This window comes from Meriones unguiculatus, chromosome 8 (genome assembly GCF_030254825.1).
Source record: "Meriones unguiculatus strain TT.TT164.6M chromosome 8, Bangor_MerUng_6.1, whole genome shotgun sequence".
In the NCBI taxonomy this organism is placed as follows: domain Eukaryota; kingdom Metazoa; phylum Chordata; class Mammalia; order Rodentia; family Muridae; genus Meriones; species Meriones unguiculatus.
In genome coordinates this window covers 494,535-511,274 of record NC_083356.1, presented here as the reverse complement: position 1 = coordinate 511,274, position 16,740 = coordinate 494,535, and the positions used below count along the sequence as shown (strand labels likewise).

Here is a 16,740-nt window from a genome sequence, read left to right as displayed (position 1 = left end):
TCAAGGCCACCCCCGCTAAACATGTAAGAGAGCTTCACCTCGCAGCTTTCACGATGCTACCACAGTGATCCATCCTTAGCAGGAGCTGCAGAGAGGCTGGAAGACCACAGCATGTGCTGGTGGGCTGCTGTGAGGTGGTTCTGACAATGGCTCCCTGGGGCCTGCACAGGCTCCACCAGCTGCGAAAGGGTCCCCAGCATGGCTACCGTCACTTCAGATGCCAGTGGTGCTTCTGACCAGCTATCTATAAACTCAAGCATTCCCAGAAACCCTTCAGCTTCAGTAATTTACAAAACAAAACTCAGGGAGAAAACAGTGTTTATTTATTACAATTTATCACAAAAACAAACCAAGGGATGCAGCTCAGTGATAGAGCAGCACACACTTCACATCCACAAAATCCTGGGCTCGATCCCTGGAACTCCAAAATGACTCACAGAGCATATGAATGAATGAATCAATGAATGGATCAATGAACCAAAGAATGAATATACAACCCAGTGCCATTTGCCTAAAAAGAGAATAGATGCATAGATTCACCAACTGGTATGCTTGGCAGAAGCTCTGGCCAGGGTCACTGTGTAGGTATAATTCGTTGAGTTCATGGGCCACACGGCTGAGCTCAGTCTCTATTCTTATCCCATCTTGGCCTCAAAGCATATGGCTGGCCTTTCTGAAGGGTTTACCTCCATCCTTGAGTCAAATCTCAACAAATTCTGGTATGCTCTGAATAATAATGACACTTCTATCGCAAGGAAACCTCAAAGATTTAGTCTCCCACTTAGGAGAAGATGGCTGATGAAAATCTTACTACTGTTTAGAATGCTGGAGATGACCTGTGTCCCAGGAGACCACATGCTCTCATTAAGGGGTCCTGAGACCTGCTCTCACTGTGGTTCAGATCACCCAACCGGCCATTCAAGAGCCCACGCCACAGCAGCCTCCCCATTGGTCCCAGCGGTGCCCAAGTACCTGATGACCCTCAGGACAGGTCCCTCCAGAAGCCCTGCAGCTTGGCGAGGGCAATGAGAGGCCTCACATACCCCTCCCCAAGCTACTGAGAGAAGTTTTTGCAAACTGTGAATAGGGAAGAGAAGGGAGAAAGTATCCTAAAAGCAGCATCTCCCCTCTGATGAAGGACAGAGGAGGAGCCAACACAAGAAGGCTTGGGAGTGTTTAATGCTTTGTCTGAAAAGTCACAAACTGAGTTTTTCATACATTGGTCCTCCCCATCAGGGTTATAAGCAAAGGTCTTCAAAGCAGGTGGAGGATTCCCACGTAGTGCACTGATGGCCCAGCTCAGAGAGAGGCAAGCGGAAAGAGTGTGCAGTAAGCACCAGGCGCCAGCCATTTGCAAAGCACTCTGCAAAGCCGCCTCAAGCAACCCCCACCTCACACAGAGCCTGGAGGCAGCACCCCCACCCTTTACAGAGGGTCTTGAGGCTTAGAGAGGGCGTTCATAAGCAGGCCAGCCCAGGTGCACTTCTGATCCCAGCACTCAGCAGGCAGAGCTCAAAGTAGATCCTGTCTACACGATGAGTTCCAGGCCAACACAATGAGACCTTATTTCAAAATTTAAAAACAATAACAAAAACAAAATAGAGTGAGGTGTTATACACAAAAGTTCTGAGTTTGAGGCCAACCTGGTCTGCAGAGTGAGTTCCAGGACAATGACGGCTATACAGAGAAACCCTATTAAAAAACAATAAAATAAAATAAAATAAAATAAAATAAAATAAAATAAAATAAATTAAAAACTCATAGGCCTTATAGGATTAAAAAAAAAAAAACCACAAAGGATGAAAATCTAGATCTTTCCTAGTCTACCACAGAGAAGTCTCCTGAGATCCAGCTTCGGATCTTTTTATTACTTATTTACTTACTTATTTTTGAGACAGAGCATAATGTATTCCAGGCTAGCCTCAATGTGTAGCTAAAGATGGCCTTGAACTCCTCATCCTCCTGCCTCTTAGTGCTCAGATTACAAGGACATGCAGGACACCTAGCTAAGGAGTTCATTCTCAGCATGATGTCTGTTCTGGTCCCTGAGAGGACAGGATTCTGCCAGATGAGGTGTTCTGTCAGGGCGAGGAGGGACCCTGGAAAGAGTGCTCTCTGGCTGGGGGAGGGAAGTGTGGATCAGCGAACACTACGTGTGTGAAAACGTCATGCTGAACCCCACTAATATGTACAATTAGTGTAAAAAAGGCTGAGGTAGATCAGTGTTAGAGAGCAGTGCCAAAAACAATGCCCAAAAAATGGAAAGATTAAAATTAAATGATCTTTCCTCCAAAACTGCAAATATGACCTCAGACAGCCCTACCTAGGACCCGAACACAGAGGCTCCCAAGAAATGACACAGCAGGGGAGCACACAGGCCCACCCTCTGCGGAGGCACTTCGGAAGGAGGAAGACAGCAGGAGAGCTGCCCACCCAGGGATCAGTCTGCCTGGCCATTAGAGGACAGTCCAGAGGCTGAGAGCCCTGCATCGGGGCTAGCAAACCCTGTGTGCAGCCATCTGCTGTGCCAGACTGACTGGGGTCTACACTACGGCTAGGCTTGGCCCTGGCGTTCATCCGTTAGCAGAGGCAGCAGCCCCAACTCTTGGAGTTTTTCCCTGGCTGCTGCCTCCCAACCCTTGTTGGCCTGTGCGCTCCGAGGGGAGGGGTGCAGGAGCCCCTCCACCTGCACCTCTGGGGCCAGCCCTGCCAGGGCTCTCCGCGCCCGCTGCTCGGCCAGCCGGCCCACGCCCACTACCAGCCGCACGCCTAGCAGCTGCACCTGCCGAGAGAGGGCCGCCTCGCAGACTGCCAGGAGCTGCTCCCGCTGCTTGGCCGGTAGCTCTGCTGGGGTAACGTTTCGTCCGCTGGGAGCCAAGAAGAGCAGAGGACACAGGTTGTGGACAAAGCAGTGCCGGAAGAAGACCTGGGGCTGTCCACAGAGGGTCCGGAAGAAGCCCCAGAATCGGGCTCCGCTCACCTCTGACTGTGGGCACTCCAGTCCCAACACTGGCCGCTTAGGGTGCTCCTGGGGAGGGGTCAGCACGGGGCCCCCAACGCCCAACCAGTCCCGGACCACATTCACTTCCCCAAAAGGAACCTGTGAGCGAAGCAGAGAGACACAGGGGGCTTCAGACTGAAGATCTGACCCTTTTTCACCGACCATGATGACCTCGCCCACCTCTACCTTTGCCCACAGGTCTGTGTTAAGGACTCTCAGCCCCGTGGTGGCTTCTGTCTGTTTTCCTTCGGTTTTTCCCACTGTGGACAGTGACCAGCAGAAACTGTGTGCCTCTACTTTCTCCAGGCACTGGGACCAAATACTGGCAGAACACCTTTGGCCCTACAGAGGTCATGATTCTAATACTGGGGACAGACAGATCATTGTGGTTAAAGGAGACAGGACAGGCTGACGGCTGATCGCTGGGTACCCTTGGAGCCCCAGGCCTCAGGCTGTCATTTCCATCGATCATCACTGACCGCCTTTCAGCACTCAGTTGGGGTCAATAAAAGCGATTGAGCCTCATGCCCTGAGGCCTCTTCACCTCCCCCACATGCAATGCACCCCTAATAAACAACACTCATCCTGCTCCCTAAGGGAAGGCCGGCAGCCCCGAGCTTGGCTCTGTTCTGCACCTTTTGGAGACAGGGGGACTTGCCACCAGAATGCCCTGCAACTCCTACACCCTCCTCCCACCCCCAGCCAATCTTCCTGGAGGCTCCGGCAGTCCCAGCACTTCTAGCCTCTCCTGGCTCCAACCGCACTCGAGGGACCAGGGAGATCCGGCAAGGTAAGGTACAGGGCAGAATGGCGGAAGGAAGGCCTCTCCGAGGCAATTAGTGGAGAGCTCACGGGAAACGGAACTAGCATTAATGTGCTTGGTTAACTACAAACAGAGAGGCAGAGAGAGTGCTGGAGACCACAGGAGCCAGCGTGTGTCCTGCAGGGGATGGGGTGGGTGTTCCACCCATGTGCCAGCCATTTACAGGCTCCTCCTCCACCTCAGAACCCCCCACCAGAGGAAGCCAGGTCTTTACCCCGGTCTGGGCCATGCCAAAGGGTCCTGGGTTCATGCCCAAGAAGAGCACTTCCTTGGGGCCTTGGCAGTAGCGAGTGACATAGTTCCGGTGTGGCTCCCACGCATAGTCCACTGGGTTGTAAATGACACCCACAGGCTCTGGAAACTGCAGCTGGCTCAGCTCTGCATTGAGCCGGAGCTCCTCCTCCAGGAAGCCATCAGCCAAGCTTCGAGTGCAAGGCAGAGGCTCCATCAAGCCACCTGCAGGCTCATGGGTAGGCCCTGGTGGAAATGTCTGGGACACAGCCATGACACGGTCACCTAGAAAAGAAGCGGACAGCGTTTCCTTTAACCTCAACCTAATGTTAGGATCTGCACCAGCCTGGGGCCTTCCTATCATTTCCTGGGCTCAGAAGAAAGACGAGGAAACCCTGTCAGTTACAAGTTCACTCAAGTTCCTGCTAAGGAAGAGGCCTTTGCTCCCCACTTCCACAACCTCCCTCTTTCTGATACATCAAGCATCCGACATAGTTGCTTGTCTTGTTGCAACAAAACATCTACAAAGGCAAATGAAGGAAGGATTTATTTCATCTCTCAGAGAGTATAGTTCACCATGGTGGGTCATGGCTGCAGGGGCCATAGTCAACTCAGAAAGCAATAGACACCTATATTCAACTAGATCTATCTGAACACCACCACCACCCTTGGTTCTACTATGTAACCTAGGATAGCCTAGGGCTCAATGATATACTGACCAGGCTGGCCTTGAACTCATGAAGATCCTCCTGTCTCTACTTGAGATAAAGTGTGTGTTACCACACCTAGCTAAAGGTCTCCCTTTTATGCTGTGCTGGATATTTTTTACGTGGACTTGACACAAGTTAAAGTCATGTTGGAGATGTATCCTCAATTGAGAAAATGCCCACAAGACTGCCCTGTTCTCCTGATTGGTGATTAACATGGAAGAGCCCAGGCCACTGTCGGCTCTGTCACTCCTGAGCTGGGGGTCCTAGGTGCTATGAGAAAGCAGCTGAGCAGGCCATGGGGAGCGAGCCAGTCAGCAGCAGTCCTCCATGGCTTCTGCTTGGACTTCTGACTTCCTTGATGATGGACTGTGGTACAAAACAGCTAAAACAAACCCTTTCCTCCCTCACTTGCTTTTGCCCATGGTGTTTTATCCTAGCAACAGAAACCCTAAGACAGCCTAGCCCCCAGCCTGTGGACGCTGCCATGCAAATCTAGTTTAGCTTTTCCCACCTCAATCAACCTAACTTAGAAACCCTTTCGCAGACACACCCAGAGATTCATCTTCAAAGTGATGCCAGACCCTGTCAAGTTGGTCTAGATAGCATCCCAAACCTTCCATCAGGTGAGGCCGAGCCACAGGTTCTTAGGCCTCACTGAACACACAGCACATGTCTTTCTTCATTCCTTGTCTGCCTCTCTTTCTCTCCCCTCCATCACGTTCTTGACCTTGCTAGGCCAGTGTTCAACACTCCTAACCCTTTTCACATGTTGATGGAGGTGGTGGTCTCACTAAGTTACTCAAGCTGGCCTTGAATTTACGCTGTAGCCTAGGAGGCTGGCCCTGAACTTGTGATCCTGCTGCCTCAAACCTCTGAAATAAGTGGGATTACAACCTACACAAGCAAACATGCGTACTTAATATTTTTTCTCTTTTTTTTGGGGGGGGTACATTTCATTTATTTTAAGAAAAATGTGCCAGGCATTTTAATAATGCCTGTAATCCCAGCACTTCAGAGGCAGGTGGATGTCTGAGTTTGAGGCCAGCCTGGTCTAGATATAGTAAAGTCCAGAACAGCCAAGGCTATGTAGGAAACTATCTCAAAAAACACCTCACACCACCAGAAGGTAGTGGCACAGGCCTTTAACACTAGCACTCAGGAAGCAGAGGTAGGCAGTGAATTCTGAGGCCAGCCTTGTCTATAGATTGAGTTCCAGAACAGCTGCGGCTATACGGAGAGACCCTGTCTCAAAAAAAACAAACCCCCCCCAAAGAAAAATATTTGCTTGTGTATGTGCGTGTGCGTGCGTGCGTTCGTGTGTGTGTGTGTGTGTGTGTGTGTGTGTGACATATGTGTGGTGATCAATGAGGCCAGAAGGTGGCACTGGATGCCTTGGAGGTGGAGTTACAGAAAGCTGGGAACTTAGGTGGGTGCTGGGAACTGAACTCGGGTTCTCTGCAAAAGCAGTATGTACTCCTAACCCCTGGGTCATATCTCTTCCCCTTCCTTATGTATTTATTGTTACAGGGTCACAGGTAGCTCTAGCCTCAGGCTTGCTATGTAGCTAATGATGGTCATGAACTCCTGATTCTCCTGCCTCCACTTCTAAAGCGCTGGGATTACAGCCTGCACCAGGCCACACTGTCAGGACACCCCTGCTGCCATCCTTTCTCCCCAATGTCATCGTTAATAAACCAGGCCAGCCAGGATGAGCATGTCCTGAAAACCCCAAGCTGACGAATGAGATGCAGGTGTGCAGCCCAGAGGCTTGGGAGGGCTAATTACAGCAGCTTCCAGGTGGCAGGCAATTGCTCCACGCCAGGTATACCTCATTGATCTTCATAACAACCCCATGAGGTGGGTATTATTGCTCCCGTGTTACAAGCCAGGAGACTGAGGCTTAACGAGATCAAGCAAGTTGCCTAGGGTCGTGCAGTTCTCAAGTAATGAAGCTGGGATTTGAACTCACACTATCTGACTCACACTATGCTCTTAACCACCCACATCATCTTGCCTTAGATGGTTTTATGAGCCACCCTCCTAATTCTACAAGCCCCTAACCCCAGCCCAGCCCAGCTTATTTCCCACACTCAAGACTCCTCAGAGATCAGCAGGATGATTACTAGGCTCTGAATAGACTCTTACAAGCTATGCAACCATGGCCAAGAGCCGCGGGTTTTCACATCTGAACACTAAGGATAATAATACCCACTTCATAAAGCTGGCTACGAATGGGAAGAGGGGAAGGAACTCAGCAGCAAGTCTCCTGAACTACAACAGATGCTCTTTCTCACACTCCTATGCACACCCAGTGCTGGTCCCTAGCCATTCCACTCACTCTCAAAATGTCTCTCCTACCCCAACTCCCAAAACTTTGCAGAGGTCATTTCTACATACTCAACCTTATATGACTCTTGAGTTAATCAGGATATCAACCAGTAGCCAACCAAGCAGGTGGCCCAACACATCCAGTTCATACTCTCTCTTCAAGAGGCAGCTCCAACCATCTCCTTGGTCTTTGCCTCTTCGGTATACCAGAACATCCTCAGAGCCCAGCCCCTACCCCACACACTAGGATTATAAAATGCTGAGGGCTTGGCCTCCAGCTGGTGGCGCTATTGAGAGATGGCCAAATAACAGAGGGCACTAACTTCATAGGCTATTGGAAATCCTGTGTGTGAGGGGTGTCTCTGAAGGGTGTATCTCAGCCCTGGTCCCTCCCCTCCACCGCCTTCTCTGCTTCTTGGCTAACATATGATATGAGCAGCTTTGCCTCAGCACAAGCCATCTGGGACTGGAACCTCTGAAATTGTGAGCCCGAATCGACCTTTCCTCTCTCACTGAAACAAACTGTCTGGCACATCACACACAGGGTTAGCTGTGAAGCCAAGACAGCTGCATCTCAGGTCTAAGATGGGTTTGCTGAGCACAGCAAGGATGGGCATACACAAAATGACAAGACCTTATTTTCACTGTTTTACTTATTTTCAAAGCAGGGTCTCATAGCATGTACCACCGGCTAAAAGTCAGCTAACTTGAATTCTAGCCCTCGTTTATCTCTTAAAAGGTTTTCTCTCTTAATATTTATTTACTTATTGGGGAGAGCAGCCACAGTACACATGTGAGAGCTGGTGGTTATTGTTGTTCTCCTTCTTCCTCTTTTTCTTCTCCTTCCTCTTCTTCTTCCTCTTCTGTCAAGGCTCCGAGGATCGATCTCAGGTCAGTCATCAGGTCTGGCAGCAGCACCCTACCAGCCTACACATCTAAGAAGATTCTCTTGCAAACGTCATTTTAAGGTTCTTCTCCATAGGAAGAACAACATTGTCCACTAACCTACCACCGGCCGTTGTTTATTCTTAAAACATTTATAAGTCCCTTCCATATCAGTCTCTTGCTGAGGGAATAACTCCAAAATGAATAAAATGTAAGACAGGCTTTCAGTAAGCCATGAACTAAAGGGACAGATAAACATGCTGAAATACAATATAATATGAGCTTCACTATCCACGACAAAACATTAAAGGGACAGTAAGGGGAAGCCTGGCAGATCTACCTACAGTCACCAACAGCCATAACCTTACTGGGCTGACGCTGCAGCTCAGTGGACATTCATGTACAAGGATGTATGAAGCCTCGGGATCGACCCTAGCATCATAAACCAGGTGTGGAGGTGCATGCCTATAAACCCAGCACTCAGGAGGTGGAGGCAGAAAGATGAGAACATCGAGAGCATTCTCCCAGTGCAACACTTAAAACAACTTGGACTAGGTGCATTTTTTTTCTTAAAAAGCAAAAAACAATGTGTCACACACTCCAAATTACATTTAAAAGCAAAGGGCGACCCTAAGATACATGTGGTCAAGGCTAGACTTCATACTTGCATCCGACCTTTGTGAAATTAACTCCAGGCTAATAGAATCCAGACCATACTGGGATAGATGGTTCAGCAGGTAGGAGCTCTGGCTGGCCTTCCAAAGGTCCTGAGTTCAATCCCCAGCTCACAGCAATCTAACTGTAGTCCTATAGGATTCAATGCCTTCTTCTGGTGTGCAGACAAAACACCCGTATGTATAAAATACATAAACAAATAAACCTAAAATAAAAGGATCCAAGCAAGCCCCGGGTCAGCCCCTGCCCGTTGTAGGCACTCCAGGAATGCGCGGGCTTTAAATCAAAACAGCGCTGCGGGGCTCACCGTGGCCCTTGTAGGCCTGGAAATCACAGCGGCACGACCCCTCCCGAACCCCGCGAGGCCCATCGGTCCCGCGCAGATATCCAGCCCCCTACTCCCTCACCTGCACCAGCTCCCCATGCAGCTTCCGCTTCCTTCCTTCGTTCCGGTGCGAGGGACACTGGGAGTCGTAGTCAGCGGTCTTTAAATAAGGCGAGTGGCTAACAGCGTCTGCTTCCGCCGGAAATGCCAAATCCCCGAAAAGCTCCCTGAAAGAGCGCCACGGGTCGCTGGGGATTGTAGTTTAATAAGATGATTTAACTCAAGACCTCACAATAATCTGCACTCTCCAGCCATCTCCAATACCGCACCCATCAGAGACCCTTTCTAGCCCCGATGCTTCCCCGAGGTGTGAGCCCTCTATGACCTTTGCAGCCCTCCATGACCCATTACTGTGTGCATAACATCCAAGGAGGCAGCCGGGTGGTAGTGGCAGGTCTACAGAATGAGTCCAGGACAGCCAGGGCTACACAGAGAAACCCTGTCCGGAAAAAACAAAACAAACCAAACAAAATATCCAAGGCATCTCTTTCATCACCCATCTCTGACAGTGAACACCCCCACTGCCGTTAGCGTCCTCCACAGCCTCGCCTCTCTTTAAAGTTTCCCTGTTGTCTTACATCTGCCTGCATGCTGATCCGGGCTCTCTAGAGAAGCAGAGCCCAAACATGTGAGGAGTTGTACTGTGGAAATACGCTCACAGTCCTATGGGACCTGCCCTCTGTAAGCTAGAGTGCCAGGAAAGCCCTCTGCAGTTGTCTGCACATGGAGTGGGTCTGCGGAGAAACTCCTGATAGGCGCCTCAGAGATGGAAAGACCTGAGAACCAAGCCCTCAGACAGGCCTCCCATGTCTGAAGGCAGAGGGTGGATGGCCCAGTCTGCACGAGCAGAACCGGAAGCTAGGATGGTTGGCGGGCTTGCACACACCTGCAACCTAATGACTTGAGTAGCTGAAGCAGGACCTTCAGTTGAAGGCACACTGGAGAGTGAGTCCTTCCTCAGTCGTTTGTTCCCCTGGTCTCTGAAGAGGCTGGGTGCTGCCCCCCAGGTTGGTAAGGAGAATCTTTCTGACTCGGAGTACCAATTCAAACCTCAGATTTTTGTTTATTTCTTTGCTTGCTTGCTTGTTCACCAACTCTCTGGGTGTCCCCTCACCCACATAAGTGGACATATAAAAATAACCCTTACATATTCCATCTTTCCAAATTCTCTTAAACAGCCTACCCAGGAAGCCTTCCCCGACAAATCCTAATCCTCAAATGCAGCTAACTGTCTGTCTCCTCTGCACCGACTTCCAAAGCTGTTCAAGTCCTGCTTTGTTCCTGTCTACCTGGAAGTTTCTGTGTGCTCACTATGAGTGTTTTACCCAAACAGAATCTTCTGTGGATAATTACCCTCTGGGGTCCCTCCACCTCCCCCAACATATATGCCTGAAAAGCCAGGGTTCTCAGCATCAAAGCAAGGTCCCCCAGTGGGCTAGGGAAGAAAACCAGGGAACCCAGCCTGTTTTAGTGCCCCATGACAAATAAGCAGTGGGGCAGCTGTTCTGACCGCCAGTGTAGAGGTGAGACCACAGGCTGCCAGGCTGCCCGGCTGCCCACCCGTCCGTGCAGCAGCATCTTGCTGCTTTCTTTCTGTGCAAGTCCAGGTGTGTTACTTACCTCTCCCATGACTTCCTTTCTGTCTCCCCCCCCCCCCCCCGTGTATTTCAATGTCTCTCCTTCCTCTGAAATGAATGAAAGTAAGCTTCTAGAGCAAGACCTTCAATCTCCACTATCCTTTCTCCAAACAAAAGGAAGGGAGAAGGGAGAAGGGTCTTATCATTTAAGAATCCTAAGCACCTAGTGAGGTAGAGCACCGTAATCCCACAGCTCTGGGAGGGAGGCAGGAGTACCATAAGTTCAAGAAGTTCCTCTGCTACCTGTCACACCTGAAGCCACCCTGAGCTAAGTGAAATCTTGTCCAGAAAGGGAGAGAAAAGAGGTTGATGAAGGAATGAAAGAAATTAATCATAGGATCCACCATCCTTTCAGATAACCCTGTCCCCCACAACTTTTTGGTTTGCCCATCTCTTCCAGTTGGGTTTTTGTTCCTGTTTCAGGGGTGGGGTAGTTGTTTTGTAACAGCGTCTCATCTTGGCTGTCCTAGAACTATGCAGACCAGGCTGGCCTGACTCTGTCTCCCCAGTGCTAGGATTAAAGGCCCATGTGGGCCACGACACCCAGTCCAATTCTTGGTCTTTACAACCCCCCAGCACCTGAGCTGGCCTCCAGCAGAACAACCATGAGCAAAGTGAGGAACTAGAAAGCAGAGACCCCACAAAACGCTTCCACCTGCCTGGCATGGTGGCTCTTGCCTTTAACACCAGCATTCAGGAAGCTGGGGAAGACAGACCTCCGGAATACATACGGAGACCCTATCTCAAAAACAAAAATTAAAAAAAAAAAAATATGCCCACCACCTGAGTGGCTTTTCTGTCCTAAGAGTCCACTGGAAGCTCAGAGCAAGTCCCTGAGAGAGACAGAGCACAGGCAGCCAGCTAAGGCTGGCTAAGGCTGACCTCTATGAGCCATCATGCATCCCATCTTTCTAAATTCTCCTAGAACAGTCTGCTCAGGAAGCCTTTCAGAATCTGTGGGCTTAGAGCTCTGCTGCAGGAAAGATGCTGAGAAATGAGAAGCAGAGACTCCCCAGAGCTGAGAGGTGGGCATAGCCCTTCCCTAGTCTCCTAGCCCTCGGAAGCCTCCAAGCGACAGGCTGACAGTTCTTGATGGCCTTGAGAGCCTGGGGCCACAGTAGATCCTGCCCATGGTCAAGGAAGAGCTCGCAGGTGCGCCAGGTGCGCCCTGGGCTGCGGAGCGGCCCTAGGCCCAGCAGCCGCTACTGGGCCTGCCTGGGTGCGGAAGGGTTAACTTGCTTTCTTGTTTCCCTCCGGTTTCCCAAAGCTGCAGGAGCTGTGTTGGGCCACGAGCGCCATCTATCGACCGTTGAGGGGGGCTAGCTTTGCCTCGCTAAGATTTCTAGACCAGGCAGCCCTTTCCCTGTAAGGGGCCTTGGCTGCACAAAGCTAAAGTTGCCTGTTGGATGAATGCAAGCCATGCTTTCCCCTCTCCGGGAACCAGGTGTCACCTGGCCACTTCCCTGGGGAACGCCAAAAGACTTTTTGGAGCTCCGAGCCTCTGTTTCTCAGCCAGGTCAGCAAACATGAGCGAACATTAGAATGAAAACTGATAGTCTGGAACCAGGCCTAGATCTGCAGTCATGCTCTCAGCTTACTAATGGGGACCTCAGACAGGTTACTTCACTTCTCTGTGCCTCGGTTATCCTGGCCGTAAAATGGGACAATCGTTGAAATCTCTGTCTTTCATAATAAATTAACTGGCAAAGTGTTTTAAGGCCCGGCCCAGAAGGGGCTGTGTTAGTCCTTGTTGCTATGGCTACAGGCAGGCGGGCAGGCGGGATGCTGGGCTGAGCCCTCAACCTCCTGGCCAGACACAAAGGCACAATACTAGCCAACTCATCCCTGCAGAGTCCATCGGAGACCACAGCTTACCCAAGCTAGGTTTGGGACTGGGAGTTCAGATTTTCAAAGCGCCTTTCAGTCTCCAAAGGTCGAGAGGAGATTAAACGAAAGGAAAAGATCAGAAAAAGGAAGGGTTTGAGGTAAAGCTGAAGGAAGGAGGGCAGGGTATAGCTCAGTGGTGAAGTACAGGCACAAAGCCCTGGATCCCATGCCGGTGTGCACACACACATGCACTAAATGGTACTAAGGGAGAATTAGCAGGCATAAAAAAACGCCATTTTTGCTGGGTGTAGTTCCATGCACCTGTAATGTCAGCAGACTGAGGCCAGAAGGTCACAAACTTGGCACTAGTCTGAGCTATACAGCCAGACCCTGTCTAAAGAAGAAAAGAAAAGAAAGGGGAGCTGGCAGCGGGTGGCTTGACAAATAAAGGTGCCACCAAGCCTAATGACCCTAATTCAGTCCCCAAAATCCACACGGTAGAAGGACAGACCTAGTTCCTGCAGGCTGTCCTTTGGCCTTTATGTGCGTGGTGGTACATGATCACACACTCATAAATAAATAAATGTCCAACAGACATCAAACCCACACAATGTCCTGCTTTGGGGAAGAGGAGGGCACCAGTGTGGGGAAAACCCAGGGCCACTGGACTTTGGCTCAGACACCTCAAAGGCAGATCATGCTGCAAAGGCATCTGTTATAGGCCTGTCCAGTTCCTCCAGGACTTAGCCTTCCCTGGCTTGCCTGACCGGAGGAGACTGTAGAAAAGGATGCTGCCTGCAGGTTCCCAAAGCCCCAACTCCCACCTCCCTCCCAGAATGGGGGGGGGGGCAGGGAAGATGAGTTCATATCAAGCCATTTCCTTGCTCTGTTCTCTAGGTTTGCCTTCCTCTATCATGGAGAGAAATGGGGATGTGGACTTCCCCAGTGGGGTGAGAAGGTAAAAAGGTGGGGGCCCATGGGCTTTATTCCACCCTCAGTCCCAAGACCTCAGAAGCCAACGGCTTGGGTTTAAATGGGAGGCAGGTGTTCCCTGTCTCCTGGGTCTGGATGCCTGGGCACCCGGGAGAGGGTGGGCAGCTCCAGAGCTGATATGCTTTGCTTACTTGGGAAGCAATTATCGGAGGAAGCTCAGCTCAGGGAGGCTCACTTCTCACTAATCGGATTTCATCAGAGCCCCGGGCTGGGGGGAGGGGTGCTGAGTAATTTGGCTTGGTGCAGCGGTGAGAGCTGTGGAGTGAGGAGGCCATGTCACCTGACTAAGTGGTGTGAGGTCTGTCCAGCCCAGCTATCCTGACCACACACATCAGACAGACAGCGTCTGGGGTGGGGGGACTGGTTCCCAGGTCCTGGAGTGAGAAAAACGGATGTTAGGTTTAGATTTCACAGAACATCTCCCACAGCTGAGCTGAGCCTCTAGGAGAGGAAGGGAGGTCAGCCTGGGAGCAAGGCCCCAAAGTGGGAAGGTGCTCTGAGACCCAACTAGCCACCTCGCCATCACCATGTCCCCGTGTCCACAGCCAGCCAGACACAAAGGAAGAAGGCCACACTTAACCCTGTCTGTCACCAGCCTTCTCCCACTGCCCAGGCCCATGTGGTGTCCTCCTACCCCCCCCACACACACACACAGAGATGACCGTCTCCTCACCTCCATACTCCATTCCACAGCTCACAGAACGGTGTTAAGGAAGCCAGCAATAGCGCCGCCGATCTTTGCTGCGTCTCCTCCCACACCCGGCACCACACAAGTGCTTCAAGCGGATTCACCTCCCTCCAAGCCCTCCCCATCCAGAACTTTGCCTTTTTCATCCTCAGGGCCTGGAATTCTTCCCTTTCCCAAGCCTCCCTATGGGAAGGGTTCCCCTTTGCCTGTACCAGGCTGGCGACCCTGGGAACCAGTGTGCCTGCTGGTGCTTTCGGGCTCTTGGCCCTGCCGGCCTGTGTGCTCCTGGAGGCTGGCTCCTGCTTCTCTGCAGGGTGTAACCAGGCCTTGCGTCTAGTGAACCCCTGTGCTGGGCTGGGGTGGAGCTCAGAGGAGAGACCCCCACCCGGCTTAGCAGGTCTACCCCGACAACGAAGGAAGAAAATAGCAGGGCGGGCATGCTGGCACACACCTGCAGTCCAGCTAGAGAGGTGAAGACAGGAGCATCAGGGGCTCAAGGTCACAGTCATCCTCAGCTACACAGTCTGAATCCAGCTTGTTACTAATGAGAAATGTGAAGAAACAAACTATCAGAGCAGGCCTGAATACCTGCCTGCGGTCTGTGCTGGCGGGAGGGACGGGCCATCGGAATCCTGGGCCGACACCCCACCTGTCAGAGAGGACACCAGGCCAGGCACAGGCCACAGGAACCTTCTGCTCCTTGCCCAGGATGTCAGCGGCCTCCCCCAACCCTCAAAACCTCCCTGTCGCTCTGGCCCTTCCTCTCGGGGTCCCGAACTGCCCCCCTCCCCCCCTCACAGCCAGGGTGCCCGGCACTGGGGCACAAGGCGAACCGCATGCAAACCCGCACTAGCCCTCGCCCGGGAGGGAGGACGCGGAGCAGCGGGCCCGCAGCACAAACAGGCGTGCATGCATTTGCATGCGATTTGCATGCGATCAACCCCTCGCCCGAAGCCCGCCCCTCACCCCGTGCGGGAGGGCCACCGCGCACGTCCCGCCGCGCGGCCTGGGTGCCCCCGCGCCGGCCGGGCCGCGCAGCCGCGCCTCGCGGAGGATCCCAGCCCATTGAGGCCGCTGATTGATGGCGCTGCCCTCCGCGTGAACCCGCCTTTAATACCGAGGAAGTTATGAAACCGCCATACATCAGCGCCCGCCGCCCCGCCCGGCCGCCGCCCCGCCCGCCGGCTCCTCTTCAAAACCTCATTTGGGCTTCGGCCGCGGGGCGCGCGGGGAGGGGGTAGGACCCTGCGCGCCCCCCCACGGCTGCATCCCCGGACCCATTTAGAACTGCTGACATTTTATCTGCGTTCCATACATCACTCCGTCCCCAGCAGCCATCTCTCAGCGAGCGGGGGGCGGGGGTGCAACGAAGCGGGGTGGAGGTGGGAGCCGCCCTCGCACGCCCCTTCCCCACCTGAGCCGCCTAGCAGGGGCTGTGCCCCGTGCCGGTGGTCCCTGCTGCCTTGGGACGGCTAGCTGCCCGTCCTCCTGATGGAGAGTAGGGTGGTGGTCGTTTAACCTCCTTCTGGGGACCTCTTCTGCTATTTGCTGCACCTCTCTTTGGGGGAAGTCCTTCTAAATAGCTAACCACTGTGCCTCGTGCTGCCTTCTCTTCTTGTTTTGTCTGGGAAGATAAGAGCCGTGTCGCCTTTCACACGCTTTAAGGCCTTTGTTGCAATGCCGAGCAGTTCAAGTATATCCACCTGCCCACACTCTTGAGTTTTACAAACATGGCAGGAAGCAAGCAGCTGGGCCACCCTAGAAAGAAGAAAATGGAGACCCGAACTCATCAGGAAACAAGGCCAGGACCCAGGGCCCCAGGCAGAGAGCAGGGACAGACAGACAGCGGTCCAACAGACAGCGGGCAGAGGAGAAAGAAAGGGGGATGGGAGAGAAGCGGGCAGACAAAGAGAGAAACGCACAAAGCTCTGGACAGACAAAGGGACTGTGGCCAGGGACAGGCGGACGGCCCCCAGGCAGAGACAGCTGCCGTCCGCTGGCGCGTGAGCGAGCCCTCCCGCCTGTCCACGTCACTCAAGGCTCTGCAGGGACGTTGCCGGGGTCTGGGGGTGCTTGTCTGGTCTCTCTCACTTTCCTGCGGGCCTGTTCCTCCGAGCTCTCCGCGCCCGCCCTCCGACCTCCCCCACCGGTGACCCGGGCCTAGTCACCGCACCTCGTGGCCTGCCCTTCGCCCCGGCCCAGGAAAACAGACAGATCTGTGAGCGTGGGCACCTCCCCGGGCTCCGCCAGTGCAGGGGGGCGAGAAGCACATCCCGGGCTGCAGCAGGCGGAGGGTCGCCCCGCGCAGCGGCTAGGGTGCGCGGGTGTGGCTGGAGGCCCGGAGGGTGGGTGTGGCCGGCGCGTCGTTTGCATCTCATTTGCATACCCGAGTTCCCATTCCTCCCCTCGGACTCTGCGGTCCACCCCCACTTGGACTTCAGCTGGGCCCCAGCGGCCCTGAAGAGGCGAGGAAGGACAAGCGTGAGGAAGACGCCCAGTGGAGCCTAGGGGAGTCACCCCTGCGCAGATAAAAGCCACCCAGACCCCGGAGCCCCTG

The 16,740-nt window shown here is 52.9% G+C and overlaps 1 protein-coding gene across 9 annotated transcripts; it reads right to left on the bottom strand.

Annotated features, from left to right (window-relative positions):
• Positions 1-301: 301 nt before the first annotated feature.
• Smug1 (single-strand-selective monofunctional uracil-DNA glycosylase 1) lies at positions 302-15,528 on the bottom strand. 9 transcript variants are annotated; one of them, XM_060388488.1, is made up of 6 exons: positions 15,150-15,528; positions 14,635-14,724; positions 9,061-9,205; positions 4,039-4,340; positions 2,981-3,100; positions 302-2,867 (listed from the first exon to the last, which is right to left on the bottom strand). In XM_060388488.1, exons 4-6 carry the CDS (start codon positions 4,327-4,329, stop codon positions 2,574-2,576), a joined length of 705 nt encoding a protein of 234 aa, XP_060244471.1. In that variant the 5' UTR covers positions 4,330-4,340; positions 9,061-9,205; positions 14,635-14,724; positions 15,150-15,528; the 3' UTR covers positions 302-2,573. The 9 variants fall into 9 exon arrangements, with proteins under 9 accessions (XP_060244471.1, XP_060244466.1, XP_060244469.1 ...); XM_060388483.1 differs by adding an exon at positions 13,776-13,869 and having other exon boundaries at positions 302-3,100; positions 9,061-9,226; positions 15,150-15,519; XM_060388486.1 differs by lacking the exon at positions 15,150-15,528 and adding exons at positions 13,776-13,869; positions 14,833-15,049 and having other exon boundaries at positions 302-3,100; positions 9,061-9,226.
• Positions 15,529-16,740: the final 1,212 nt, after the last annotated feature.

Bases quoted from the DNA above. Each gene is read 5' to 3' on its own strand.
- Smug1 (XM_060388483.1), bottom strand. From the start codon at position 4,329: ATGGCTGTGTCCCAGACATTTCCACCAGGGCCTACCCATGAGCCTGCA. The intron at 3,101-4,038 runs GTAAAGACCTGG...CTTCGCTCACAG, and splicing joins TTGGCATGGCCCAGACCGGG to GTTCCTTTTGGGGAAGTGAA.